The sequence below is a fragment of the Orbicella faveolata genome, unplaced genomic scaffold (genome assembly GCF_042242905.1).
Source record: "Orbicella faveolata isolate gen_17 unplaced genomic scaffold, um_ofav_v1 contig_46, whole genome shotgun sequence".
NCBI lineage: Eukaryota > Metazoa > Cnidaria > Anthozoa > Scleractinia > Merulinidae > Orbicella > Orbicella faveolata.
The window spans coordinates 26798016-26825956 of record NW_028301576.1 but is presented as its reverse complement, the minus strand read 5'-3'; the positions used below and the strand labels follow the sequence as shown (position 1 = coordinate 26825956).

General features: G+C 38.8%; 3 protein-coding genes, 1 long non-coding RNA gene and 2 pseudogenes across 4 annotated transcripts; all 6 read left to right on the top strand.

The window, feature by feature from the left end:
- The first annotated feature begins 964 nt into the window (after positions 1–964).
- Positions 965–2217, top strand: LOC149099284 (uncharacterized). Its single transcript, XM_089278678.1, has one exon. The coding sequence runs from the start codon at positions 1111–1113 to the stop codon at positions 2041–2043; it is 933 nt and encodes a 310-aa protein (XP_089134804.1). The 5' UTR covers positions 965–1110; the 3' UTR covers positions 2044–2217.
- A 6220-nt stretch (positions 2218–8437) lies between these two features.
- LOC149099283 (uncharacterized) lies at positions 8438–9621 on the top strand (annotated as a pseudogene).
- Positions 9622–13024: 3403 nt separating this feature from the next.
- Positions 13025–14040, top strand: LOC149099282 (uncharacterized). Its single transcript, XM_089278682.1, has one exon. The coding sequence runs from the start codon at positions 13025–13027 to the stop codon at positions 13712–13714; it is 690 nt and encodes a 229-aa protein (XP_089134808.1). The 3' UTR covers positions 13715–14040.
- A 9-nt stretch (positions 14041–14049) lies between these two features.
- Positions 14050–20116, top strand: LOC149099281 (uncharacterized). The gene is made up of 4 exons (XM_089276791.1): positions 14050–15556; positions 16235–16533; positions 19846–19953; positions 20051–20116. The coding sequence occupies exons 1-4, from the start codon at positions 14050–14052 to the stop codon at positions 20114–20116; spliced, it is 1980 nt and encodes a 659-aa protein (XP_089132917.1).
- A 2983-nt stretch (positions 20117–23099) lies between these two features.
- Positions 23100–24816, top strand: LOC149099280 (uncharacterized; annotated as a pseudogene).
- Positions 24817–27305: 2489 nt separating this feature from the next.
- On the top strand, positions 27306–27703 carry LOC110045082 (uncharacterized). The gene is made up of 2 exons (XR_016203981.1): positions 27306–27428; positions 27551–27703. It is a non-coding gene; the product is annotated as an uncharacterized LOC110045082 (long non-coding RNA).
- Positions 27704–27941: the final 238 nt, after the last annotated feature.

Below are 27941 nucleotides of genomic sequence, written 5' to 3'. Positions count from 1 at the left end.
TATAGATCTCCAGAAACCTAAATTATTCTTCATATTACCCTCAACACTTAATGAATGTCCGCTTTCAAGTTTGTAATTCTGTGTAATTTGATCTACCTGCGCCAAGTCATCTTCATTGCTTTGGTTGAGTTGATTGGCCTGCAGTTGGCTTGTTGTAGGAGATTCCTGGGCAAGAATTGTAGCTAGAGGACTGGTAACTTCCCGGCCAGAACATGGATCTACAGTCCTTGACCCAGTGTCCAAATTTGCCGCATTTGAAACAGCAAAAGAAGTCGCCAGAAACGTCTCTACGGCCTGAAAGATAAAAGCAATGACGAAACCTGTAGTAAACGGGAGGGGGGTGGGTGGGGGGCGTAAACCAGAAAGATGAATAAACTGTATGGAAGTGCGAGCGTGAATGGTACTCAAGAGACAGCGGAGAGTAGAAATACTAATAACTGGCATATCAGGACATCCATGCAAAACAGAATGCACAATAGTGGGTGCGGCAGGTGTGAGACGAAAACAACTGCGACTAATTACTTGGAATAACAGCAGAAAATACATTTACGTTCTAATTCGCTTCGCTCAAACAAACGTAAATCATTTTACCCTTAAATTCCCATAATACAAACAAATCACACGAGAAATATGGTAGGATGCGCAAGCGGATCCAAAACACATGCGAATATACAAAGTAAAGAGGGGGCTCTTTTTCTTACCACGAAAAAGCTGATTATCAGCGCCCAAAGCAATTCTTGGTTTCTTTCCACGATCACTGGAGAGTTGTTCGTTTTGAAACACCCATGGTAATTTATACACAACATAGGGTTGAACAACTCATCAAGGAGCTCTACCGTAGAAACCACAGACGAAATCACTAAAAAATGGCTTTGTGAAATGCCAAAACCGCCTTGCATTCCAGAATTCTACACCCTTACTAAAATACACAAACCAACCCCGTTCGGTAGAATATCAGGGTGTGAAGGCCCAACAGAGAAATTATCATCATTTGTTGACAAACTACTTCAGCCTATTGCAAAACAACAGAAGTCTTATCTCAAAAATTCAACAGACTTCATTAATTTCATAGAAAAAACGAAAGTCCCAGCGGACGTTATACTTGTTTCAATGGACGTAACGAGCCTCTATACGAACATACCACAAGAGGAGGGAATCCAAACAGTATGCAGAGCATATGAAACATTCTACGTAAACAACCCTCCCATCCCAACACCACTACTAGAGCAATCGCTAAGGCTAATTCTACAGGAAAACTCATTTCAGTTTGCTGGGAAAAACTACCTCCAAATACAAGGCACAGCCATGGGCACAAAGATGGCAGTAGCATTTGCTAACATCTTCATGAGTAAGGTAGAAACAGAAATCCTAAGCCAAAGCGCATTTCAACCGCTTGTCTGGAAACGATATATAGACGACATATTTTCACTCTGGACTATAAACAGGGATGAAATATTACAGTTCATTGAACAAGCAAACAACCACCACCCGACAAAATTCACGGCTGAGGTTTCTGAAACGGAAATGACATTCCTGGATACGAACATTTCTAAAGGCGAAAGATTCAAAAAAGACTCAGTTCTTGATGTGCGTACCCACTTCAAGCCTACTGAAACGTTCCAATATATACACTTTACTTCATCCCACCCACCGGGAGTTAAAAAAGGTTTCATCAAAGGAGAGGCTTTAAGACTTCTCAGAACGAACTCTTCTAAGAAAATATTTGAAGAGAAAATCAAAACCTTCAAGTCACACCTTATTGAGAGAGGTTACCCAGAGAATCTTATTCAAGCAACCCTCTCTGAAGTGAACTTTGAAGAGAGGAAACTAGTCCTCCAACCAAAACAGAGAGAAAACAAACGAATCTTGCCTTTTGTCACACAATATCAACCATCAGTGCCAAACCTAAAACAAATCCTAATGAAAAAATGGCATTTAATAGAACAACAACCATTACTGAGCGAAATCTACAAGGATCCGCCCCTTGTTTCATACAAAAGAGGGCGTTCGCTCAAAGATATACTTGTGAGAGCCAAACTATAAAAGGCTAAAACACGCGCTTGAGAGTCGTGCAGGCCTGTCAACCCCATTTTACACGGCTCGCCGCTTCTCTTGCCTTCTTAAGACGCTTTTCATCTTCAGAGCCAGATGCAAGCTCGTCTGACTCCTACTTGACTACAACCTGCCAGCCGTCCCTACTTTTATCAGCGATTTTTATCAGCTTCTGTCCCTTACGAATACGTTGCCTGCCTTCTTAGGAAAGTTTTTTGATCTGCGACAAATTTGACTCGATGCTTTTACTTTTGGTTTCAATGCTTTCAAAAATGGCATCTAATTCGGCATTAAGCTCAAATTGTTTCTGGTTACCTTTGAACTTTAGCTGTACAACTTCTTTATCTATCTTCCTCCTTTGTTCGATTTGCTTTCCTTTATCTTCTAATTTTTTGTCAAGAAAATCCTTAAACATGGAAAAGACTTGATCAATGGCTGCTGAGTTGCCTCCACTATCACCTGAAGACGTTTGGCCTACTTCAGCCGGAACGGACAAACCTTCGCTCTCTTTTTGGTCGTTGGGCATCACACAAATAGGAAAACACAAACCAGACAGATTAATAAACTGTATGTAACCGCGATCGTGAATGGTACTCAAGAGACAGCGGAGAGTATAAATACTAACAACTGGCCAATCAGGACATCCATGCAAAACAGAATGCACAATAGTGGGTGCGGCAGGTGTGAGACGAAAACAACTGCGACTAATTACTTGGAATAACAGCGGAAAATACATTTCAAGGAGCATGGCCTGATCACGTGTGTGTCAAAAGTTCAAGTTGTAGTTTCCCTAGGGAGTTAGTGAGATTTGATTGATGACACATGACACGTTCTCCTCTGATTGAAACATGTATTTGAGTTGGGAGGTATAACAATCAGGGGCCGACTTCTCGAAAGCCCTGTAAACTTTTTGGGCCCGAAAAGCCATTTTTAGTTCATCTGTATCTAATAATGGAGGAGTCTATATGCCTGAAACTTCTTGTATGAAGGGAACCTCTGTCCATATGAAGAAAATGCGAATAAAACAGCTCTGTAATCATAGGGTTCGAAACTTTGCTATGGCTCTCTGGGTGCACAAAGTTTCCGGGGCTTTCGAGAAACAGGCCCCAGGTTTTTTCCGGCTATAGACATGCACAAAATTAAATAAAAACTTCTTTTTTTCCTTTTTCTAACTTGGGCTATTTCTGCAAAATTTTTGAAATAACATGATTTTCGTTGTTGTCTTGAATTTCACAGATCTTGTTGAAACGTTATGGAATTAACTCTGTTCCTTAACAAAACATACAAAGAGATCAGAAACCATAAAGTTTAAATTTCATACAATTAAATATTTCTAACGTTGCCGTTGAGTCAACTAATACTGGGAGCTTAAGCAATGAGGACGATGTGACTGCGACTGCGACTGGATTTATTCCTTTTTTAACTCATTTATATGTGCACAGCCCAGTGAATGAGTTGTTGTGGAGGGCTGGATTTGTGGACAATTAATTGCGTGGACATTTAACTGCATAGACGGAAATCGAATTGAAATCAAATTAGCGTAGGCGGAAATTAAATTCCCTCTGGCTCACAATGCATGCTGGATCCATGTTCTCTTATGGCAACCATTTTTTCAAGGAGTTCTGCTTCCAGCTGTTTTGCTGTCCTTTTGGGTGAGTAACAGTTGCTTTATTGTGCTTTAAATACCTGAGCTCTAAAGCATACAGTGTACACATCAGTCATAGCGGCCTACAGTCACACTAAAACCTTTATAGAGCTCCCAATTCAATCAGACTTGATGGTCGCTGTGCAAAAATCCCATGACTCAAGTTGGCGATATAGTCTCCGTCAAAGCCGGACTTATCTCAAAGTCAGAGGTTGAACCTGTGTTTTACTATAAGCTGGACAAAACATTCAACAAGGGTGAGACCATAATCACAGATTCAGGGCTTGAAATTGTAACTCACTGGTCCCCAATGCGACCAAAAATTGAGCACTGGTGACTAAATTTTCAGAACTGGTCGCCAGCTGGCAACTTGCGTTTTGTCCGATAACTAAAGAAAACCACGACACAACATTTGTTTTTAAATCTTTGTATTAGGAAGTCAATTGGATATGGTAGCTAGTATACAACTCAAAATTGAATGTATTTCGACACGTCGATACTGCGTTCACGGTGCGCCATATTGTTTCAGTGGCTTCTTCCAAAACCAGGATCGCAGGCACACTTCAACACCATGTGCTTTTCATTTGCCATGAAAATGGCGGCAGATACCAATCAGTCGAAGAAATTACATGAGTTTTTACTTGCGGGGAAAGAAGATTCAGCCAAAAGGTTAATCCAAACTTTGAATCCCTCGAGGAAAGCAAGTTGAAAATAAAGAACGGCATTTCAAAGAAGTAGCGAAGGGAAAATACACAAGGACCCATGTTTGTCTCACAATGAAAACCACGGACTTAAAACGTTTTATGCTTCACTTCATTTAAAATGACTATGGAGACAGCCATCACCTTCAGACCAGAGACATCAACCGAGAACAACGGTAGCTTAACTAAGTGTTACTTGTGTTGTTTCTAATTGTTTTTGCTCTTCAATTGTGACTTTTCTTGCATCCAAAGTAACGTATAAAATCGTGTTCTTGTGTAAGTCATTTATAAAATAAGTTGGTGACCAAAATTTACAATCTGGCGACCAAAATTTTTCCGTTAGTTGCCCACTGGCTCCCAGACAAAAAAGTTAATTTTGAGCCCAGAGATTCCACTAGCGCAATGCGCCTTACATTGTGGGGGAAGCAATAGATAAAGTTGAGATTGACAAATCGTACCAGTTCACCAATTTGAAAGTTTGCTTCTTCAATGGAAAATACCTTAATGCTTCACAAGACTCAAGCATTGCTGTTTCTGAAGCTATTAAACTTTCCCCTGACAGTGATGCAGCAGCTGCTCCATTGAAGCCCAAGGCGAAAGAAGTTCACAAAATCACAGGACGCATCCTTGCCATCGATATTAACAAACAGCATGTCTGTGTAAACTGCAAACCTCGCAACGACTACGATGAAGACACCCCTGATGACCTTATACAGTGTTTCTCCTGCAAAATAAGCATGCTTAAAGAAAGCCTCCCAGTGGACCTATCAGCATACATCATTACTACTGATGAAAATCAGGAAAACTTGGGTAGGTTTTACTGCAACCGAGAAACCCTGGATAGCATGTTTCAGTCACTTGTGGAAGTCGAGGGATATAATATCAAAACAAAGTCAAATAACATGTCCAGGAAATTAGTAATCCAAACTCTCCTCTTAGTGAAACAAATCTCATTTCAGATTTTCATGGAGGACAAAAAAATTAAGTCAATGAAGATAATTAAGTAAATATACTTTGTCATCCTCGCTGTTGCTGTTACTAAAATTTAATGTTATACACCTTATTCCAAAATGGCAGCCAGTTTATTATTCTTTTGCTTACATGGCAATTAGCCCTCTTTGCCTCGTTAACATGTACAAAATACAAAAGAATTTTAAAGTGACAATGAGGCAAAGAGGGCTAATTAACATGCAACCAAAAGAACAATAAATTGGCCGCCATTTTGGAATAAGGTGTATTCAGGCAAAGAAGTTTGCGGCTTTTCTGATCCTCACAGGATTTTTCTACTCCTTGGAATGTTACTGTTGTTGATAGCAAGTTATCGTTGTTGTTGATCACAAGTTATTCTTGGGATCAAAGAGGACAAAGAAATTAAGAGAATGAAGGTAAAGAACTAAATATAATTTGTCATCCTCACTGTTACTTTCGCTATAATTTAATAATGCCACTTAGGGCAAAGAAGTATGTGGATTTTCTGATTCTCACAACACTTTTCTATTCCTCAAAATGTTGTTGTTGATCACAACTTGTTGTTGATCGTAAGTTGTTCTAGCTATCAAAGAGGACAAAAACCCTGTAAATGAAGATATAGAACTAAATATACTTTGTCATCCTCACTGTTCCTGTTATAATAATTTAGTAATGCCTCCTAAGGGAAAGAAGTATGCAGGTTTTCTGACCCTCACAAGACTTCTCTACTCCTGAGAATATTATTGTTGTTGATTGCAAGTTGTTCTTGCGATCAAAGACAACAAAGAAATTAAGTCAGTAAAGATAAAAAACTAAATATACTTTGTCATCCTCATGGTTGCTGTCGCAATGATTTAATAATGCCACTTCCCGGGGTGCTCCCTTATATAAGCTATATAGTTGTGCTTCCCCAAACAGTATCGTTTTTGAACCATTTTGGTCTGAAAACGGGTATGGATTTTGGACATTTTCACCTGAAATTGGGTATTTTTTTCCTGGATTTTTGCCATTTTTAAGAGTCTGGTCTGAAATTGGGTAGAGAAAATTGTATACTTTGGTCTAAAATGGGTAAGTATTTAAACAAGTGGGTCGCACACCCTCACCACAAGTTGTTCTTGCGATCGAAGACAGCAAAAACATTTCGTAAATGAAGGTAAAGAAGTAAATATACTTTGTCAATAATGCCACTTAAGGCAAAGAACTTATGTGGCTTTTCTGATCCTCACAACACTTCTCTATTCCTCAGAATGTTATTGTTGTTCATCGCAACTTGTTCTTCTTGTTGTTCGACCATAAGAAAAGTTAGGGAGGGACTGGAAATAAAATAAATAAATAAATATACATTTATATAGCACCATTTTCCACTAATTGTCCAGGGCGCTTCACAATACTTTAAGGTTAAAATCCTGAGTTTAAAATCCTAAAATTAAAATCCTAATCCTTTAAAAACCTAAAATCCTAAATCCTAAAAGTTAAAATCCTAAGAATTAAATATGCTATATAATGCAATTAGACTACAAATAAAAAGTAAAAACTACAAATCAAATGCACGCTTAAAAAGATAAGTCTTAAGATTAGCCTTAAAAACTGCCTCTGATGATGAAAGTCTGATCTGGAGGGGTAGTTTGTTCCAGCGCCTTGGTGCCACCACGGATAAAGCCCTTTCACCATACGTTTTAAGATTTGCTCTAGGCTCATCAAGCAACCTGTTGTTTGAAGATCTTAGTGTGTGACCAGAAATATTAAAGTGCAGTAGTTCTTTAATGTAACCAGGGGCCAGTCCATTCAGAGCTTCGTAAGTTAACAAAAAATAAAATGAAGGATTTTTATAGGGGGCACTGTTGCAAGCACCAACGTATAGCCCAATTCTTTTATATATCACTGGCCCACTTGCTTTGTTCTACTGCCCACTGTTGTTAAGAAACTAACCAGAGGTTCCAAGAATTTTTGAAACTGCGAGGAAAGCAAACAAATGGTAGTATGTTTCACTTCTACTCACTTTCAGTGCAATGCATCACTCCAAAGCCCCAAAGAGCTAGTTCCCTGTGTGCATTACCGTATCCTTCCACGCAACCAATTAACCACCCCTACTCGTTTTCAGCCCACAATTATGAAGATCCATGCACACAGCATACTTATATGAAGCTCATAGCAATGCATCACACTGCACACATTCATGTATTTCAATAAAAGTAGGCAAAACTGAAACAAACCATGAACTGCAATTACACATAAAAACTTAATCTCATCCCTCAAATAATATGAATGAGTTGGCTCAAAGAGCCTTTGATTTCTAAAACTTGGCTCTAGTAGATTTAGGAGTCGTGTTGCAACTTGATCCAGAGTAATGAAAAGTAGGTTAATTCAGACAGCTATTCTTCATAGGAGCCAGAGAAATGTGAAGTTATTTAAAATGCACAAACTATCTTGGCATTCTTGTCGTCCTAGTTTGATTAAACTCCAAGACACAGCATAGCAGATTGTTTCCCCATATCTCTTGTCGTGCTTCCTGTTTGGGGTTTTGGCATACCCTAAAATAGGTCAGTATACATGGTGTTCAGTTAAAACCCTTTTGGGTGGCCTTCGGGTTCGCAAGAGACTTTGCAGATATTTTCTTCTGTAGATAATGATAATCAAAATAATGTGCAAATGTGTGAACGAAAGTAGAAAATTTGCCCCGTTTACTAGCTCGCATTCATTCAATTACACCGGGTGTGTAAAGAGCTACTCTGACAACTAAATAATGAACTCCTACTCTCAGAATTAATTTAGGCCATATGATTGGATGTTGCTAGGCACTATTCATGGTAAAACAATCAAGTTGACATGTCACTCTTTCCGATCATGTTCATTGTAAATGGAAACAAATCAACAAATGCAGTAGCCTCACGTAACTTCCAGTCTCCAACATTTCAAAGAAACTAACGATAAAGAGGTACGTAAGAAAATTTATTGTTTTAGCAAAGTTAGGGCTAATAGAGAAACAAAAACTAATGATATGCAAATCAAAAACAAAGCAATGCGTTGAATCGATTGATGATTAAATAGGCCAGTTTGCTAATGGAAATATTTTCTAGTTCCATTCCCTTGTGGGGGCAAGAAGTGATCACTCAGCCAAAAATGGCCTCCTTAATTCATTAAATAGATCATATTTTGCCCTAACAAGGGACTGGAGCCAGCATTAGCAGAATGGAGTATTCATGAAAATCGATTGTTTAGACGTGATTGTAAAGTTCAGTCAAACAAAGTCATTTATACAACTGGCATGTGCTTTATGGACCTACAAATGGTAAAATATTACATAAAATAGGTCAAGACAAATACATGAAGTTATTTTAAAACATAAGCTAGATTTGCATTACTTTCATCAAAGTTATGAGGCAAGACCAACATATCATGCATCCGGCCTCTTTTTGCAGCCTGAATAAAAAATTGGATGAAGGAAAAGAAGAAATTGTTAGTTTCTTACATAATGTGTATCCAGTTAAAAAACGTAGCAAAACATCTTACTTTGACATGTCAATACAAACTGCCAATGGAACACTTCAATAACATGAGCCACAGGAGAAGCCCAATAAAACTACGCTATGAAATTTTAGAATTGAGAAAATAGGAGATGCAACAACAGTACTGATGAATAACAAAGTGCAATCAGAGCCTACAGAAAAAATAACATTTGCACAAATCTAGTTACAAGTGCCAACAACAATCAATTGATTTCAGCTGCAAATACTAATCAAATGATAACTATGGAAGCCAAACTTGTTCCAAGATCAGCAAAGAAGAAAGTGAAGAACAGGATGGGGAAAAAGTCAGGGTGTATGCCTATCTTGTAGATCCTCATGCAGCCATCAAAGTAACTCTATGGGAAGATTTCTCTGAATTTATCGGAAGGAAAAACCTACAGCTTTCAAAACCTTCAAGTAAAAAAGGAGTACAACTCAAGTTACATTTATTTCAGCACACCAAAAACCAGTTGCAAAGTTACAGAAGTTGAGCCATTCTCAGAACCTCTAATTCATCCTGCTGAATGACCACAGTCCTTTACTACTACTTGGTGTCTTAAGTTTCACTGCAGATCAAGCCTGCTGCAACTGTAATAAAAAGCTCATCATAGAGAAATCTCCAATACTAACCTGCTACACTTGTGGGCTCAAGCAAAAAATGAAGTCCACCATTCAACAATGCTATGTTAAACTACTAGTGCAGATTCAAGAGTTCAGAAATTACTGCACCCTTTCGGCCAATGTCTGAGGTCTTATCTTCTCAATTACCTTGGTTCATAGCCAGTTCCACAGCCACCCTCCCTAGAGTACTGTTGCTCCAATTATTAATTGTACTGCAGCTGAAAGGGAAGACGGATGTTTGGAGAGTGATCAGGGAATGCCTCCAACCAACAAAGTAAGAACAGTTTCCACCTTACAAGGACTTCAAATAAAGGAGTTGCTTAAACAATACCAATTACACCTTGGAGGAAGCCGCAAGAGTTTGGCAGTATTGACTCTACTATGGGGTTTACCCTAAAACTGATAGATGCCATAGTGTTGAAATGTGAATACTTGACCTCAGCTCAGCACATTTTTTCCATTTTTCCCATATGGGAGAAGAAGCATGCTGAGGTAATAATACACATAACAAATTATGTGTGTGAGGAATACTAAACAATTGTTTGTGTTCTCAAGTGGTTGTACAGAATTATTGCTCACCTATAATGATATGCAAGACACTTACAAACACTACATTTTGTAACAACCAGTTCAAGTTCAATTATGTTTGTATCATCTAACTTAAATTGGCTGCCACAAAATAGTGTTTGTAAGTGTATTGCATGTCATTAATCAGTGAATAATGATTTTGTTAAATGGACATGATTGTTCAGTGTTCCTCTCGCACGCATTTTTATGTAATTTTTAAACAGATGACTGCAACTCTTCCACTGAGGTGTCCAAGTCTGTGGATTTACTCCAAGCCATTAGGTGAATTGCCCAAGCCTGGGAAAACATGTCAGAATCGACTATCAAGAAATGCTTTATAAAGGCTGGTTTTCTTTCGGAAAACAATTTCTAGTTTCTTTTCCTAAGGAACACCTAGAACTTGATCCATTCCAGGAACTAGCAGATAGTGAACTGGTGCAGGTGAATTCATTTTTGCTCAATGCAAGTTTCGGATCTGGCACAGATGCACCTTCAGCAGGTGAAGCCTTAAAAGCAGATTCTACTCTGCAAATGTGCGCCAAGATGACTGCTAACTGGGAGGAGGAACTTTTCTGCAGTCTATCTGTAGCCTCCTTTCAGAATTGACCAGACAACGACAGTGATGAGGGTATTACTGAGGTCAATGCCATGTCGAAGGAGCCTAAAGTCAAATCACTGAAAGAAGCTACGGCAATCCTGGAGGATGTGACTGAATATCTTACCAGTGAAAACCTGACAGAAATGGCGAATGACCTGTCAAAGGTTCTGTCTAATATCCAGTCCACTTGGCTGGGTCACAAACTAAAAGCGTCAGTACAAAGTGAAGTCACAGATTTTTTCAAATGAATCTATTGTTGCGCCTGTTTCAATAACAATACAATACTTAAAAGATTTTACTCTGAGACTATGATAAACAATTGAGGTTATTTTTAGGATAAACTTGTTACTGTTACAGTTAAGAAATTAAAGACATTTTCTCGGAAAACTGTCTGCTTTCGTCTTTATATCGATAAAACATGTGTCCCTGATGTTTTATCTGAGAGCCCACTTAATACGGACACCCAGGTAATATGGACACTATGGTATGTCCCCTTTGTCTCCACATTAACTGGGTTTAATTGTATGTACTAAATACAGAATTTCTGTAACTGCCCAAAACACTCTAAATTAAAAAAGTTAACTTCAGCAACATATCAGCTTGCAGCTAAAAAATACACGAACCATGGATAGTCCCATGAATAGCGTAGCTAATTGCAAAAGTTTCTCATTTGAGTGAGAGATTTAAATTTTTGCAAGTAACGCCAGGTGTTGTGTAGGGCAGCAGTGATAGTAAACAGTAAGAAAATCAATAATTTTGGATTGCTAATTGCAATGGAGGCTGATAAGGTGTCTACCAAAGTGTCTTATAATTTGTCAATTCAAATTAGGTATACTTAATGTTATCTTGGACAAAAATGTAACTGCATTTCGTCTATTTAATCTCCTTACTTTAGGTAGATCATGCAACAATACCAGTGAGGTCACAGAGCCATCTGTTCCTGGCATTCCCACCAGTACAGAAGGAGCTGGAAGTAATACTAGCACTACTGCTAAACCCTCTTCTGATGCTGAGAATGTGAATGCCACACACTCTGACACCAATAACAATCCCACAGGAAAGGTTTGATAGCGATTTTCCAAGATCCCTCAATAATGAACTGCCACATTATCGTGGAGACGTTGAATGAAAGGGGTATTATGGAGAAAGGCCAAGACATGGGTGTGTTTAAGGACACATAAAGCCTTTTCTGGAAAGATGTTTACAATTCCCTGCTGTTAGGGGAAGGAGAATGCATCCCATCTAAAAAACATGACTTTCAAAGAAAGGAATGGGAAGCAATCAAACTAATTCTGCTGAAGGGATTTCAGGAACATCAATATTTTCCACTCTGCGTGTCTAAAACATTTGTTGCCTCTTGCCTTTTTAGTGAATCTGCCATTAGTGAAAAACTGGTTTGGGGGTCGTTCATGCAATAGGTCTTTGAAGATAAACGCAGTCATCCAAAAATGTTCAAATGGCAAGTTGGAGGCTGATGACGAAAACTTGATATTGGTATTTTAAGGACAATTGTGCCAATGAGGCACCTTCTCTAATCATGATACGTCTTTCTTCTTGATATCCAAGAATTGGATAGGAAATGAAAGAATGCGAAGAGGATTGGTGATTAAGAGGGTCCAAGAGACCCAGTTAATACACTTAAGTATGTGCCAGGTCAAAAGCGGATAAAATCAGGCTACTCTGTTTTTAAGAGTTCCTTCTTATCTGGCAAAAAAGGTAAGTTTATAGTTTACGTTTGGATTCCTCCTTCTGTAACCTTGGAGTTGCTTCTCATTTTTGCAACCCTTCTTTGAGCAATGCAAATTGATTTGTTATGGCATTGGGGCTTAGGCAGACAGATATGACAAGTTTGATGGAAAAAAATCAATTTAATCACTTAACTTGTTTCTATTTCTCATCAGGCAGGGAACACAGAACTCATAACAATTACTAAAGCATTCTTTGGGATGATTTTGGTATGCTCTTGTTGTAATTCAGTACAAAAACATTTAATAACACTGACTTCACAAATAAGTTTTCTAATTGTAATTATATGTTGTCATTTTTTTAAACTCTCAAGATGTTAGCTAATGGCTACGGACCTGGCGTAGTGCAAAAGCAAGCCAATATTGCCTACCGCCAGTTACTGCCAGTCCGAGGCAATGGCTTATTGGAAAGATTGTTGCTAATATACATGTTAAATGTAATTTGTGATGATCTTAAATTAGCATAAATTACTATTTTGCCGGCACGGACCAGAGGGCTGGGTACGGGTTTGAGGTGCGCAGTGTATAGTGGGATTTGAGTTTGTAATCAGTGACAGTTGGCGAGGTGAGACATTCTATGGCCAGCCTTTGCCATGTTTAGGTAAAGTTTGGTTTTTACAATGGATGAAGCGAAAGTTAAAGAGATCATTGCCCAGAACAATCGCGATCTGCTTGGCCAGATTAAGGATTTCGTTTCCACTTCAATTTCTCATCTAAAGAGATCTAATGATTTGAATGCCGCGGAGCAGATGTCTGAGATCAAGAGGCTAAAGAAGGATGCTCCACCTTCGTTCAAGAAGAAGAGTAACGAGGAGCAATTTAAAGCCAACAAATCAGTCATGGAAGCTGTCGAAGACGCTAGCGTTGCTCTTGAGCGTAAGGACCTTCTGAGGACCAAGGAAGCGTTGGATTGGGGTATGTCTTTGCTTAAAGATCGGCAAAATTTAATTTTGTTGGCTGATAAGTCGCCGTACGGTTGGAAAACCGTTTTGGAATATAAACATCACGACCTGGCGGATGACGAAGAAGACGAGAAGAAAATCTATAGAGCTGAGGCGAGAGCGGCTAGAGCCTCGAAATGCTTTGCTCCGCGTGGTCTGGGATTACAGCGCCGATCTGGAATACCTGTCTCAAGAAATTCGCAGCTCACCGTCGGCCAAATTCCTAATTCCTTTACTCGGGTCAATCAACAGCTTTCCGTTGGCAGATCTGCCGGACTTTGCTTTTCCTGTGGAAAACCTGGACATTGGCGAGCTTCCTGCCCGAATGTTCTTTCCTCTTCCAATCCTGCCAACCAACAGGCAAAGTGACTAGACAGCAATACCCAGGATCAAGGTGTAGTTGGTTCTAGTTTTCTTTTGTGTTGTTTTCCGTTTGTCTTATTTTTCGCTGGATCTTTCATACGAGTCGTGCTTAGTGCTTTCAGAGTTAATTTGCATTTATTAAACTATGTTTTTTCCCGTCGTGTATTATTTATTTTCTAGACCATGAGTCTGAGGCTTTGCCATTGCCGTATTGTGAGCTATCTCTTCTAGAGGATCCATCGCTGAACTGTGAAATTGCATGTGATGATGCACCTGTTTCGGTTAAAGGAAGATTGCGTAAATCGCTTCAGTTTTGGAAAGATATTGACGCACCTCGTTTCATGATTGACACTATTGAGTTTGGATATAAGTTGCCACTTCTTCAAATACCAGCACCTTTTGTTGCCCGGAACAATAATTCAGCGATTCAGGAATCTGATTTTGTTGAGAATGCTATTAACGAGCTTATTAGTTTGGATTGTATCACCAAAGTTTTTACACCTCCTACTATAATTAATCCATTATCTGTGTCTATTCAGAAGTCAGGGAAAAAGCGCTTGATCTTGGATCTTCGTCATGTCAATCTATATCTTTACAAGTTTAAGTTTCGATGCGTGGATATCTTTCCAGATCATAGGCAATATCTGTCGTTTTCTTGGACCTTTTCGTCCGGTCATACTAGATATTTTCAGTTTTCAGTTTTGCCATTTGGCCTTAGTTCTGCTCCTTATTTATTTCCAAAGCTTCTCAAGCCGTTAGTCAAGAAATGGAGATCCAAGGGAAAGTCTATAGTTGTCTTCCTAGACGATGGTTTAGGGGTGGCCGCTGACTGTATCAAAGCGAAGATCTCTAGTTTGGCTGTTCATTCCGACCTATTAAAGTCTGGTTTCCTACCTAACGAAGAGAAATCCGTTTGGGATCCTACTCAAGTGATTACCTGGCTTGGGACTGTTATTAACACTTCCCAGTGCGTTATCAAAGCCACGGACAAGAGAATTGATTCTCTTATTAACGATTCATCATCTCTCTTATGTTCGGAGCGCTCCTTGCACCAGGTTCGCAAGCTTGCAAGCGTGTGTGGAAAAATTATCTTGCTCGGGAACTGCGTCGGGAACGTCACTAGACTTATGACCAGGAACACCTTTCTGGTTATTAACTCCACTGCTGATTGGAATTCACTTGTTTCTTTGACACCTGAATGTTTACACGAATTGAATTTTTGGAAAAACAATCTCGCTGATATCAACGGCCTTCCTTTGTGGCCTATTAAGCGCAAGCCTTCCAAAATCGTTTACTCTGATGTGTCCAATTCAGCCTGCGGGAGTTACATACAATTCGAGGACAAAATTTTTCACCAAAATTGGTCCAATTATGAGAGTGCACAAAGTTCGACTTTCTGCAAACTTCTTGCTGTTTCATTGTCCTTGAAGGCGTTCAAGGATTCTCTTGGTGCGCAGACTGTTGTCTGGTATACAGACAACCAGAATGTTGTTCGCATCATTAACATCGGATCCAAAGTTCCAGCTTTGCAACAGTTGGCTCTTGATGTTCACCGACAATGTCTCATCGGCGGTATTAGCATTGACATGCAATGGATTCCCAGGGACCTCAACACTTGTGCCGACGATATTAGCAAGTTAGTTGATTACGATGATTATGCAATCAACGATTCTTTTTTTTATGCTCTCGACAAACTCTGGGGTCCACACACTTGTGATAGATTCGCCTGCCATTACAATGCAAAGCTTCCGGTTTTCAATTCTAGGTATTATCAGCCCGGCTCGTCTGGCGTCAACACTTTCGTCCAAGATTGGTCCAACGACAACAACTGGCTTTGTCCTCCTGTCTGTTTGACATGCAAAGTCGTCAGTCATTTGAAGCTCTGCAATGCATCCGGCACTCTCATCGTTCCCCTTTGGAGATCAGTGCATTTTTGGCCCATCCTTTGTTTTGACGGTGTGCACTGGAGCAGTTTCGTTCATGATTGGGTGGTCCTCCCTGATCTTCCCCATCTGTTCACCAGAGGCAAAGCCAAGAATTCCATTTTCGGATCCGGTCCGCTAAATTTCTCAATGGTAGCTTTGCGCATTAATTTTAGTATTGCACCCAGGCAAGGTCCTGCGTTAGTTTGCAATGCATTTCGCGTTCCACAGTGTTAGCGCATTGTTTTCTGGCTTTGAGGCACCTTGCTTGAAGCAGGCGGCCCTTTGAGACATACCCTTGAGGGGTCTGTGATATTCGTATACAGTGCCCTTGAGGGGCCTTTGATTTGAGACTGTTAACGTTGAAGATTTCTATACAGTGCCCTTGAGGGGTGAATAGATTGTGTTTATTGCAGTTCTGTTTCTGCGTTGTATAAGCGTACTTAAATATAACATTGTTTTTTCTCTGAGGCTCCTTGTCTGTATTTATTTGTTGTTTATTCTCTCATTGTGTTGTTTAGGCCCCATTTGTCTTTATCCCTGGGGAGCTTCCCCTTGTCCTTTGTATTCCTTTATTATCACTTGGTTTTTGTTTTTTCTCTAGATATTTTTGATACAGAGTTCTGGACTTCCCCTACATGTGATACAAGAGAGGTTGCTTTGTTGACGGAGAATATGAAGTTTATAGCTCTTGCATCCAGGGCTTCCGGGACTTCTCTTTGTTATACAAGGGTTTTCAACAAATGGAGATCATTTGCTACTACCGTTCTGGGTACCAGTCCCTTCCCGGTAGAGCCCTTCCATTGTGCCTTGTTTCTACAGTATCTACTGGAGTCAAGCAGATCAGTTTCTTCTATCAATTCCGCCTTCTATGCTTTCAAGTGGCTGCACGATCTGGCGGCCGTGAGTTCCCCTACTAGTCATCCCACTGTTGTGGCTGTGAAAGGTGCCATTCGTTCTGCGTCCTCACCGGCTAACCACAGAAAAGAACCTCTTGAGGCGGAGCATCTCAGGAAATTAGCTGAAAAAACTGACTTGCATGACCTCTTACAGTTGCATAATTTAGTTATGTTTGTTTTAGCTTTTTCCGGCTTTTTTCGTTTTTCCAAGTTGTCACTTATTCGAAGCAAAGATGTTAAGTTTAATGATGGTTTTCTTTCTATTTTTATCGAAAAAAGTAAAGCCGACCAATTAAGGGAGGGTCAGTCTGTGGTTATTGCTGAGTCAGCTGGTTCTAGTATTTGTCCTGTGGCCCTTAAGCTATATATGTCAAGTTCTAACCTTTCTTTTGATTCTGAGGAGTACCTTTTCAGGCCTATATCATCGTCTAGCAATCGCAAGCGTCTTGTATCAGTCAATAAGCCTATATGTTATTCGACTTATAGAGAGTCGTTTAAGAAGTCTTTTCGCGATATTGTTCCAGATATTTCTAAATTTAGTACCCACTCTGCCAGATCAGGTGGGGGCGACTTTGGCTGCGAACTCCGGTGTCCCTGAGAGGAATCTTCAACGTCATGGCCGTTGGGCTTCAACCTCTGCCAAGAACATTCGCGTCAAAGACTCTCTAGCAAGTAGATTAGAAGTGTCAAAATCATTGTCTCTCTAGCTCGAGCCCTTTCTTTTCACCTCTATGTTGGCTTGGCTGGCCAACGCACGCAATTTAATCACTGTCTAGTGTGTCCGGATGTGTAGTGGAGGCAAAATATGTAATCTGTGATGATCTTAAATTAGCATAAATTACTATTTTGCCGGCACAGACCAGAGGGCTGGGTACGGGTTTGAGGTGCGCAGTGTATAGTGGGATTTGAGTTTGTAATCGGTGACAGTTGGCGAGGTGAGACATTCTATGGCCAGCCTTTGCCGTGTTTAGGTTAAGTTTGGTTTTCTTTTAATAATATCATCAGTTGTAATCCACTGTTGTACGTTTATTTAGTTCTCTTATTGCTATTATATCGCTGTATAAAGCCTTAGGTTTATTATTCTACAGTACTGATGTTAACCAAGGATACCCTAAAACCCCAAGGGTTGCACCACTGCCTTGGTCGGGGGCACACGTTCCCAATTTTCTCCACTTGCTGGTTTTAGGGTTTTCGTGTCCGGCTTTGGTGCACTTAGCAATTGTCTTTTTATTCATAGCTTGTATTATATGCTGAGATGGAATAAACGGGACAATGGCTTGGCTGGCCAACGCACCCAATTTAATCACTGTCTAGTGTGTCCGGATGTGTAGTGGAGGCAAAATCGTATGTATTTCACACCCAGCTTCAAACTGCAATACTCGTTGTGTCACTCTGAAGGTCAGACTGTGTGCAAATAAAATTTTCTTGGTTGCTTTTTTTCTGATAACTAATTACACACATTTTAAGCATCCTACTGGTGAACTTTTTCATAAATTTGAAATGTACCAGAAGATAGTGATTAAGTAACTGAGTACTCAGCTTTCCTATAAGTACAAAGCCAAATACAAACTACTGTTATGCTTCAAATTTTATCCTGGTTATTTGTGTCAGTATAAAGCATAGAGGCCGGTAGGTTATAACTTTAAGAAAATGGTTATGTGTTTGTTTAAAACTTCACACACAGTTCCAAGTTATTGCATATTAGTCAAGTTAAAACTTTGTTCGATTGGTCAACAGATGCAAAAACTTGATCAATTGCACTGCCCTTCAATTTGGCTGGGGTACAGCGGGCCCATTCCAGAGCGTCTTTTCCCTCCACAAATCTCAGATCTGGCAGAGGACAGTACATTTACCAATTATGTGGTCTCCACCATGGTGAATAAATTACGTAAGTAAAAGCAACATTGCAGTTTAAACAATTGTTGACTTGAAGAGTATTTGATAATGTATCTTTGGTGTTGACAATATTTGAATAACAGGCAAAACACAGATGGCTAACCTGCCAGAAGAAGCTGCAACTTAGTCGCAGAAAAGAACAAAGCAAAAGAGGAAGAGCAAATCTGAGAATAACGTCAACAGTGGATTCCATGAGACAAAGCTCATTTGACAGAAAAAATTTGGCACATTGTCTGAAACATGCGAGACAAACTCGACATAGCTGAATCACTCAAGACAAACCCAGCATAACAGCTGAATTGTGCAAGACAAACTCGACATGATAACTGAGTCATGCGAGACAAACTTGGCAGAAAAGCTGAATAACTTGAGACAAACTCAGTACAAATGTTGAAACTTGCAAGACAAACTCGGCATAACAACTGAATAATCCAAGACAAACTCGGCACAACAGCTGAATCATGCGAGATAACCTCGACATAACAGCTCAATCATGCAAGACAAACTTGCCGAAGGAACTAAACTTAACATTGTAAGCATGAAAGGACAACTAAAAAGACTGAATAATGTGAAAACAAGAGAAGAAGACTTATATACCAAACACGTGATTGCATAATATGTCCCCTAGGACTACATATCGCACTCTGAATGTGTTTTAACAAGGAAAAAGGGTGCAATGTATTCAAGTCACCCAGGAAAAATAGCAGGGCAGAGTGTGCACAACCAAAGAATAAAGAGACTTATAAGGGACATGTATAATCAAATAACATATCAATTTTACAACCTTTTCTACCATCTGGAAGTTTTTGAGGTGCTTAGTCCAGACAATGAGATCCATATCTTGTCTTCATTTTATTTTTATACCACAGCACAATGCTGAACTCAAGAATTTTGTATTCGCTTGGAACCACCATGGCCTGTCAACAAGTGCAAGCCCTACCCCACTTCAATTGTGGATGTTAGGAATGAATAGTGTGCCTCATTCCAACCTAACTGTTGCCTAGGAACTGTCTTCAGAGGAACTAACTAATTTCATTTCCCTATTTTCTGAGTAGTTGAACTGAATTTATAATAAACTGCAACAGACCTAAATTTTAAAAGAAAGTTGTTGTATAAAATGGATTAATAACTATAAACAATATCATCCAATTTACCTTATTTTCTCCCAAAGCAATATTTACAAAAAGTCTGTATGTTTAATCCAGTACAACCCAATACTATATTCCATTGTTATTTCTCTAGGAAATGTGCCATGTGTGTTAAACAAAGCACATGTATTAAAAAAAAATTAAAAGGACCAATTTAGAAAGAAGCCCTCTCTGGTTTTTAGACCTCTATCACAAACCTGCTGACTAATATTGCTCTCCTGTTGGCATCCTTCTCAATTACCTTTTTACCTTTTCCTGTTTAATATTTTTAGGTTGAGGCTTATGGAATTGACAAGAATTGGCCATTACCCTGCAACCACTGGGATGGTGATGAAATGGAAGGCGTGGAAGTTCCACCTGTCAATTGCCCATTGAACAAAGTAGGCTATGAACAACTGAAAGCTTCAATAAATCCCATGGATGCCAGTGATAGTCATGGTATTGATCTATACATAAAAACTCTGTCTTTTTTTTCAGGACTGTTTGGAAATGAACAGCAACCCAATGTTTGCATGTAATGATCTGGTCTCTGTGTATGATTGACACAAAATCTGTTCATCAATCACATAAGGGTTATTGTCTAAATTTGTGAGATCCTTCTTACTGTTCAAGTAGACCTTTTATGACAATGAACTTGAGGCAGGAAAGAAAAGCTTAAAATACACATCTGTAAAGTGCATTTAGCGAAACATTTATCATTGCTTAATATTATTCTAGACTAAGAGAACAAGTGTCACACCTAAAGAAATATAGCTTCACCTATATGAATATAGGAGTTTTATTTTTATTTTTTACTTTTTTTTCGGTGATTGTTGTGTTTTCAAATTTCTCCAACGAAGTGTGGACGAAAAACACTTGATGTGTTTTCAGAGTGATAAACCTTTTCAAATTTCTCTGGCATAGTATGGACAGAGCATGAGTGTTTGCAGTTCCAGGGTAGCCATTCAAAGTTAATACTTACATAGACCAAAACATCCTGCATGAACACCTCCAGATAGACTTGCCACAAGTGGACCTCTACTCCTATAAAATGAAGCCAACTTGTTCCACTTGCTCAGATTCAAATGTAAAATTTGTATAAGTTTTGGCACGAAAACGTGGGTGTAACTTAATAATTCACAGCCTACCCCTGATGCCCTGGAGTTTTTTTGCAATGTTACAAAGTGAGTGTAAGGAGAAAAAAGTTATATATTTAAAGTTGAACAAATGACAGGCCAAAATATTAAAAAATATCCACAAAAAGAACTCAACTTGAGATGCATTAAAACTGATAAGAAAACAAGAAATTATATTTTTTCTTTGCCGCACAACAAAAGCCAAGAAAATTGAACACGCAGAAACAAGTTAATTATTGACTTTGGAGGACAAAAAGAAAACAAAACACAGGAACATAATAGTGAGACAAATAGTACAGCACAGTGAAAGAAATATGAAAGTTGTAAATAAAAAACATGACAAAAACAAGCCAATTATTTTGAGATAAATCATATTTCAACTGTGCTAAATTAGTGCCCACTTAGTTTTTTTCCCAGGCATTTTGTAGTAGCTGAATAAACCTGAAAAAAATGCATTTAAATGAACACTGGAAAAATTAAGCAGTTTTCCACACCAAATTATTTGTGGTTAATCATTGAATTTTAAAATATCCATAAAACCTAAAAAACCAGACATGGAAACTCTGTGAATTTTGTATGGATGTTTGCCAGTGCATTTTGATCTACACAGAATGTCCATGTATGGTTAATTATTTTCCATGTTATTTGTGGAAATTCAATTACCGTGTGTGAACTGAAAAATTTCCAACCATGGATTGTGGTTCATAAGTCAAATAGCGTTTAACAAATTTTCAAGAACATTTTGGTTATCAAGTTCTCCATACTGTAAAAACTCAGAAAATCCAAAATCCAGACTGGGGTTTGTATCCATTAACAGAAAAAGGTATTACAATTATCCCCCTTAACTGTGGTTTTCAACAATTCCACAAGTTTCATAAGGGTATAGGGTGTTTTCCAAATTTGATCAATTCCTTACACTTATTAAGAATTAAAATAAATTAATATCCCAGTAAACTATAAATAGTCTTCAAGTTTCACCGAGTTCCTTAACAAAAAAAGCGGTAATTTCCAAACTAGGACAATTTCCTAACCTCTTAAAACAAATCTATTGTAGGTATTAATAAAAATATAAATTAACTGTCCTTCCAGTAGGATCCATGCCACTGTCGTTCCACTAAGCCTACAACGCTCTTAAACTGAATTGTGTCCATGGCCCTTGCTTGTGACTCCCTTGCCCACTGTTGATTGTCATTCTAATTGCGATTCTTTACAAAGAAGTATCCTCTCACTTATTTTGACCTGTGATCAACAGCTCTAACATATGCTCTCCAAAGTTCATCATCATGAATCATCATGGGGGGGGGGGGGCAACAAAGAACCTTTTTTGGCAGCTGCTGCATTTATTTGTCAGCATCTTATGACGAAAGGGCACACTTTTGATAATGCAGGTATTTAAATAATATTATTTTCTCGTTTGCAGCAAATGTTGGATGTTGAATATTGAGTGAGCTGCAATGGCCACTTTAAGCAATTCAACCTTTTAAAAAGAACAAGTGTGTTTGTGTTTATTTGTTATTGTCAGACCGATTTACAGCAAAGCTAACATTTTATGCGCAGGTTTATTGGAAGACTAAATGTTACAACATTGTTGGCCTATGCTCAGGGTGTTCCAGGTGTAAAACACAACCAGCTTCTGGCAGGCAGTGATCCAGTACTGTTCGGAGTCTCTTTGTAAGAGTGGATTTGGTTTAATTTGTTTTCATGTATTATTAATTCATTGCTTCGATATGTATTCCCATAATATGGCACTGTACACTTTCCTCTTAGAAAGAAATTATTAGAGACATTGACCAAGACCACATTTGTCGTAGTCATCGATGACGTAAGAATGAATGACAGTTTGTCAGAATTCCTTCTGCAAGTGCAAGGTGGTCTTATGCAGGACTCTTCCCAAGCAGGCATTGATTCCCTTTTGGAAGGGGTCTTGTTGACATCCAATGCAAAAGAAAATGAATGGTTGGTAAAGTTCTGGGCCCAGTTGTTCAAAAGACAGGTTAAACTAATCTCTGGTTAGGCCTAACTGGAGGAGGCTCGATAGGCCAAAATTCTTGAAAAATGGCAATTCTTAGAATATTGTTTTTTAGGCAAGTTTAGTTATTGTAGTCTTGAGTCAGGAGTGTTTTTTCCAATTTTCTTTTAAAATAAATGTGTTTTTGAGTCATTTGTGAACTTCTGTAAAAAAACATAGACTGTTTCCATGGCAACCAGAGTTGTTTACGCATCGTTTTTGAAGCAGAAATGGGATGAAATTGAGAAAAAAAGCCCACAAGAGCAATTCAATACTTGTAGGGGCCTGGGTAAGAGATATTGGGCACTTCATGGTAAATACATGAAGCATTGAATCCTTCAAACACGAGCATAATTTTTGAGTCGCCATTTTCAGAATTTCTCCTGTCAAACAAATTGAGCAAATGCCTCCAAAGAAAAATTTTAGGAGTGGTAAAAGCAAGAAAAGGAGATTCGCAGGTAAAAGATATAGGAAAAAAGAGCGGACAATGAGGCTTCAATTGGTGAAGAATCGGCCGAAGAAACCGAAGGATCTGACACAGAAGAAAACAAGCAGAGTTTGAGCATTGATGATACAAAAGTGAAATCTCTCCCGGCTTCTGTGAGAAAACTGGACAAAATTTCAATTGAATCAGATAACAACTCAGGCGAAGAATATTCCAAAGGACCAGAGGGTTTTCGTTTGGTTGACATTTCTGTGCTTTCAGCAGTTTTCCATTTATTGTGTTGTCCTGTTTGCAAGCATGGCCGTGTCGAGTTTGCAGGAAGACAGCGGCGCCAAGATGGGTTTCGCTTCCCTTTTTTTATTGACCTGCAAGAACCAAAAGTGCAAGTTCTTTGAGAAATTTTACTCTTCCTCAAAAATCAAAGGGAGCCAAGCATTTGAGGTAAACAGGAGGATAGTTGTGGCTACCAGAAACATTGGTATTGGCCATCAAGCACTTGCAAAATTTACTTGTGTCATGAACATGCCCCTGCCAATGAATGAAAATTCTTACAGAACCCATGTTGCTGTTGTGAGGAGTGCTGCACAGGCTGTCTGTAAGCAAAGTATGGCAAATGCTGTAGAAGAAGTAAAAACCTTTTATGAGCCAGAGGAAGATGGGATATTTGACATTGGAGTCTCAGGAGATGGCACTTGGAGGAAAAGAGGATATTCATCTTCATATGGAGTTGTTACTGCCCTGTCCACAATCACAGGTAAAGTGATTGATGTAGAGGTTATGTTGAAGAACTGTAAGGAGTGTACTGCATGGAGGGGAAAGGAAGGTACACAACAATTCCAGGACTGGTGGGAAGGACACCAGCATCTCTGTGAGGCTAATTACCTGGGCAGTTCTGGATCAATGGATGCCTCTGGGTTATTGGCCATATTCCAGCGATCAGTTGAGAACTATTCAGTTCGCTACACTGAATTTTTGGGAGATGGTGATAGCAAAGGCCACAAACTTATTGTTCAGGAAGCTATGGTGATAGGAAGGTTATGAAACTGGAGTGTGTTGGCCATGTTCAAAAGCGTCTTGGTTCACGCCTTCGCTCTCTGAAAAAGAGACTCGGACAAACCCGTCTTGATGATGGCAAGCCAATTGGTGGAGCTGGAACGCTAACAAATAACACTATTGACAAACTTCAAGTCTACTATGGGAGAGCAATTAAACAACACCCATAACATTCAAGACATGGAAAATGCTGTCATGGCTATATGGCATCACTCCCAGTCAACCGATGACAGTCCTGACCATGACCTTTGTCCAAGTGGAGAGGATTCCTGGTGTGGCTATCAGAGGGATCTAGCCCTGGGAACATCTGATTACCAGCATAGCCATCCTCTTCCCAGGGCTGTTGCTGATGCCATCCATGAAACCTTTGAAGATGTGAGTGACAGGAACCTCCTCACTCGTTGCCTCCATGGAGGCACTCTGAATCAAAATGAGGCCATCAATGCCCTTATTTGGCAACGAGCAACAAAAGAAACCCACTCTGGCTTGAACACTGTTGAACTTGCTGTATTTCTAGCGGTCTCACACTTTAATGATGGTGCAGGCTCAATCAGTTCATATTATGTTCCAGCTGAGGTGCATGGAGAGGGCCAGATCAAATGACAGTGATGTCAAAGACTCACAAGCGTAATCTTGCATGTGTGAACCAAACTAATTAAATATGCAGCACCAGATTTTGCGCTTATAGAAGTTAGTTGTCATTCTGTATAATTTATGTGTGAACACAGCTAATTAAATTAGCTGTGTTCCACATAAATTAAAAACATAAAACTCATAAGTCTGGCATCATTTTCTCCAGTGTATGACATTTGCAGATTGTAGACTGAGACTGTTGACTTTTTAACTAAATATCACATTTCCATTTCCATTACTGATAGCTAACCGTGAACAGGCTAAACTGAGTGCTATTCAGGCTAACCTGACGGATATCAAGGCTAACCAGAGTGCTATTTACAATGTAGGCCTAAATGTAGTCCGCAGTCTGCAAATGTCATACACCGGATTTTCTCCCTCGGTCTGGCTCTCTCAGTGTAACTTGACTGCAACATAATATCAGCTTGATTTTTGAAACTGAGGCCCACTAAATGGCTTGATCCATTTTTGCCATATAAAAAATCGGAATCAATCAAGTGACGTTCTTTATCACAGGGGCACTTTTAAGAGTTGCACCAATAATTATAAACTTAAGAACTGAGTTCAGCCTTAATGACAGACCTTGTTGAAGTCCATGGTAGGGATCGACATCTGCCAGCTCATCTACCTCCTCATCCTCCATTGGCTCATGCAGCTGTAAAGCAATGTTGTGCAACACTACACAAACGCCTACAATCATGCAGACTTTTTCAGGTGCCATTCTTATTTCCAAATGCAACACATGAAAACGCCTTTTCCATCGGCCAAACGTTTGCTCGATCACCACTCTTGTTTTGGCATGAGCGTCATTGTAGGCCTCTTGCGCTGCACTTCGTGTTGTTGTGTACAGCGTCATCAAGAATGGGCTGCAAGCATACCCACTGTCCCTAAGAAGGACGCCATTGTCGAGGGAACAATGGTTGTTTTGCAAATAAGTGCAAATGTTACTTGTACGGAACACGTGACTATCATGAGTACTTCGCGGCCAGCGAGCAACGACATTGGTGAACATTCCTTCAAATTAAACAAGATTTTTGTTGAGGTTAGACCTCGCTCTGAACATACATGAACATACATGAACATACATCAGCATAGCATACCCAATGCAAAAACTTGATGCAGCAATAAAATTCTATACTGTATTTATTCAATTTTTATCCAAGTAGTCTACAACATTGATGTGACAAATTTTAATTCTCACCCTACAGACGAACTAGATACTCTTTGTAGAAAAAAAGTACTCAATACCAAAACAAGACAGTTTGACAGCTGATAGAGTTATGTAGTTATCTGACAGCATACATCATACACACGTTTTGTAATTAAGAGACTTTTCTATTTTATAGCAACATGTTACAATTTTTAGCCTGATCTTGTTCTTATAAAAATGGGGCTTTAATGGCCAAATTTCAGCCTGGTGTTCTTAATCCATTTGTTCTTATATGTGGGTGTTTACTGTACAATATAATCATATAGAATCAGCTCTCTCTTAAACATTGTTAAATGGATTCGAAATTGGCAATTATTTTACTTTTCGTCTTTACGAGTTCTTTCCATGTTGATAATCAATGTCTTACCATGATCAATTCATGTGATTGACAAGGTCTAGTGACCCAAGCAAGCAAAGGGCAAAAATATTATATATTAACAGTTTATACACCAATATTTTGTGGAAAGAAACAAACAAAAGAAAACAACAACAAAAATAAATATAAATAACTATTCAAAATAATTTAAAGCTGTTAAAAACCTTAAGTTTACATTTTACATATTAAATGGCAGGGCTATACACTTTGTGTATAAGAAAGAAGACGAATTTTCAGCCATCAAGGAAAAGGCCATAAAAGAAGTCATGGATCTTGTCTGCAACAACAGGGTGAGTAAACATGTTTTATGTCTTATGAGTCAACATGTCATAGGGTCTCAAAGATTATGCAATGGAAAAGTTGCCTTTTTGATGAATTAAACTCACTTAAGTGCATTAATTTAACTTGTGGATGGGAAACCTAGTGTAAACATTTGTGAGAATAAAATAAAAGCTCTGCATTTTGTGTGCATTTGTAAGCTATATAAAGTGACCAAAACTCCAGAAGAAGAATTAATAAAAGTTTACAGAGATAATACAACAAGAATCACACAAAATGGTCAGTGCCTTATTATTCACCGAGCTTATGTCTCTGTATTTTTAAATGATATAACATTTAGAAATAGTTAAATAAATAAATATAGTTACATTGAGGGTACTTAAACCACTAACTCAAGACATCTTTTGAACATTTTTCCTTGTGACTTAATGCAGAACAGGTTCTTCTTATTAAGGAGGACTCTTGTCACTGTGATAAGACCTCATTACATTGTTACATTGTACTATCCTTAATGTTAGTGATATGGTAAATTAAAGTATAAAAGTTACTTAAGTTGTAATTCATTTTAAAGGGGTTCCTGACAGTTTGGTCAACGAGGTACAAAGACTGTTTGACAGCAATTCCCCATAAGGGTGTCGTGCTCAGTCAACTGATCAACATTCTAATCGCTACCATCCCTGGCCAGCAGGCACAGTGGTACAAAGGTGTGGCCTCAGTGCTTCTTGTCCACACAATGGTGAGTTTTGAATTGCTGACAGAAAGACTGTTGAAAGTGTGGCCCTTTTTTGGTATTGCTGTTATTCTCTTTGCGTAACTCATTGCTACACCTCAAGCACTAATTTTGGTTTTGGTGTTCAGCTTTACATGAGTTGTGGACTATTGATTGAAGCAGATCAATTGGTTGAGCTGGTGAAGCAATACATTGAGCACTACAAAGAGTGTGCAACATCAAGAGAACAGCATGTTCTTGAAAAACTGGAACAAACAATTGTCCAAGAATGCCAAAACCAAGATGCAAGAGAAAAGGTAAATAATTATTAATAAGCAAATGATTGAGTTAATTTTTTTGCAGAGTTGTAACAAATTTGCATGATCTGCATGCATTTTCAAAATGATCCTAAAAACGTCACAATCTGAACTCATAATTTTGAGTTCTTAAGGTGACTAATCTATCAACTCTTACAGTTATAGTTTGATGTCAATTGTAATCCAAATCTTATCAAATTTATGTTGGAGCAGGAAATATCAA

Bases quoted from the DNA above. Each gene is read 5' to 3' on its own strand.
- LOC149099284 (XM_089278678.1), top strand. From the start codon at position 1,111: ATGGACGTAACGAGCCTCTATACGAACATACCACAAGAGGAGGGAATC.
- LOC149099282 (XM_089278682.1), top strand. From the start codon at position 13,025: ATGGATGAAGCGAAAGTTAAAGAGATCATTGCCCAGAACAATCGCGAT.
- LOC149099281 (XM_089276791.1), top strand. From the start codon at position 14,050: ATGATTGACACTATTGAGTTTGGATATAAGTTGCCACTTCTTCAAATA. The intron at 15,557-16,234 runs GTTTGACATGCA...TTTTTTCTCTAG, and splicing joins CTGGCTTTGTCCTCCTGTCT to ATATTTTTGATACAGAGTTC. The intron at 16,534-19,845 runs GTGAGTTCCCCT...TAATATTTTTAG, and splicing joins GGCTGCACGATCTGGCGGCC to GTTGAGGCTTATGGAATTGA.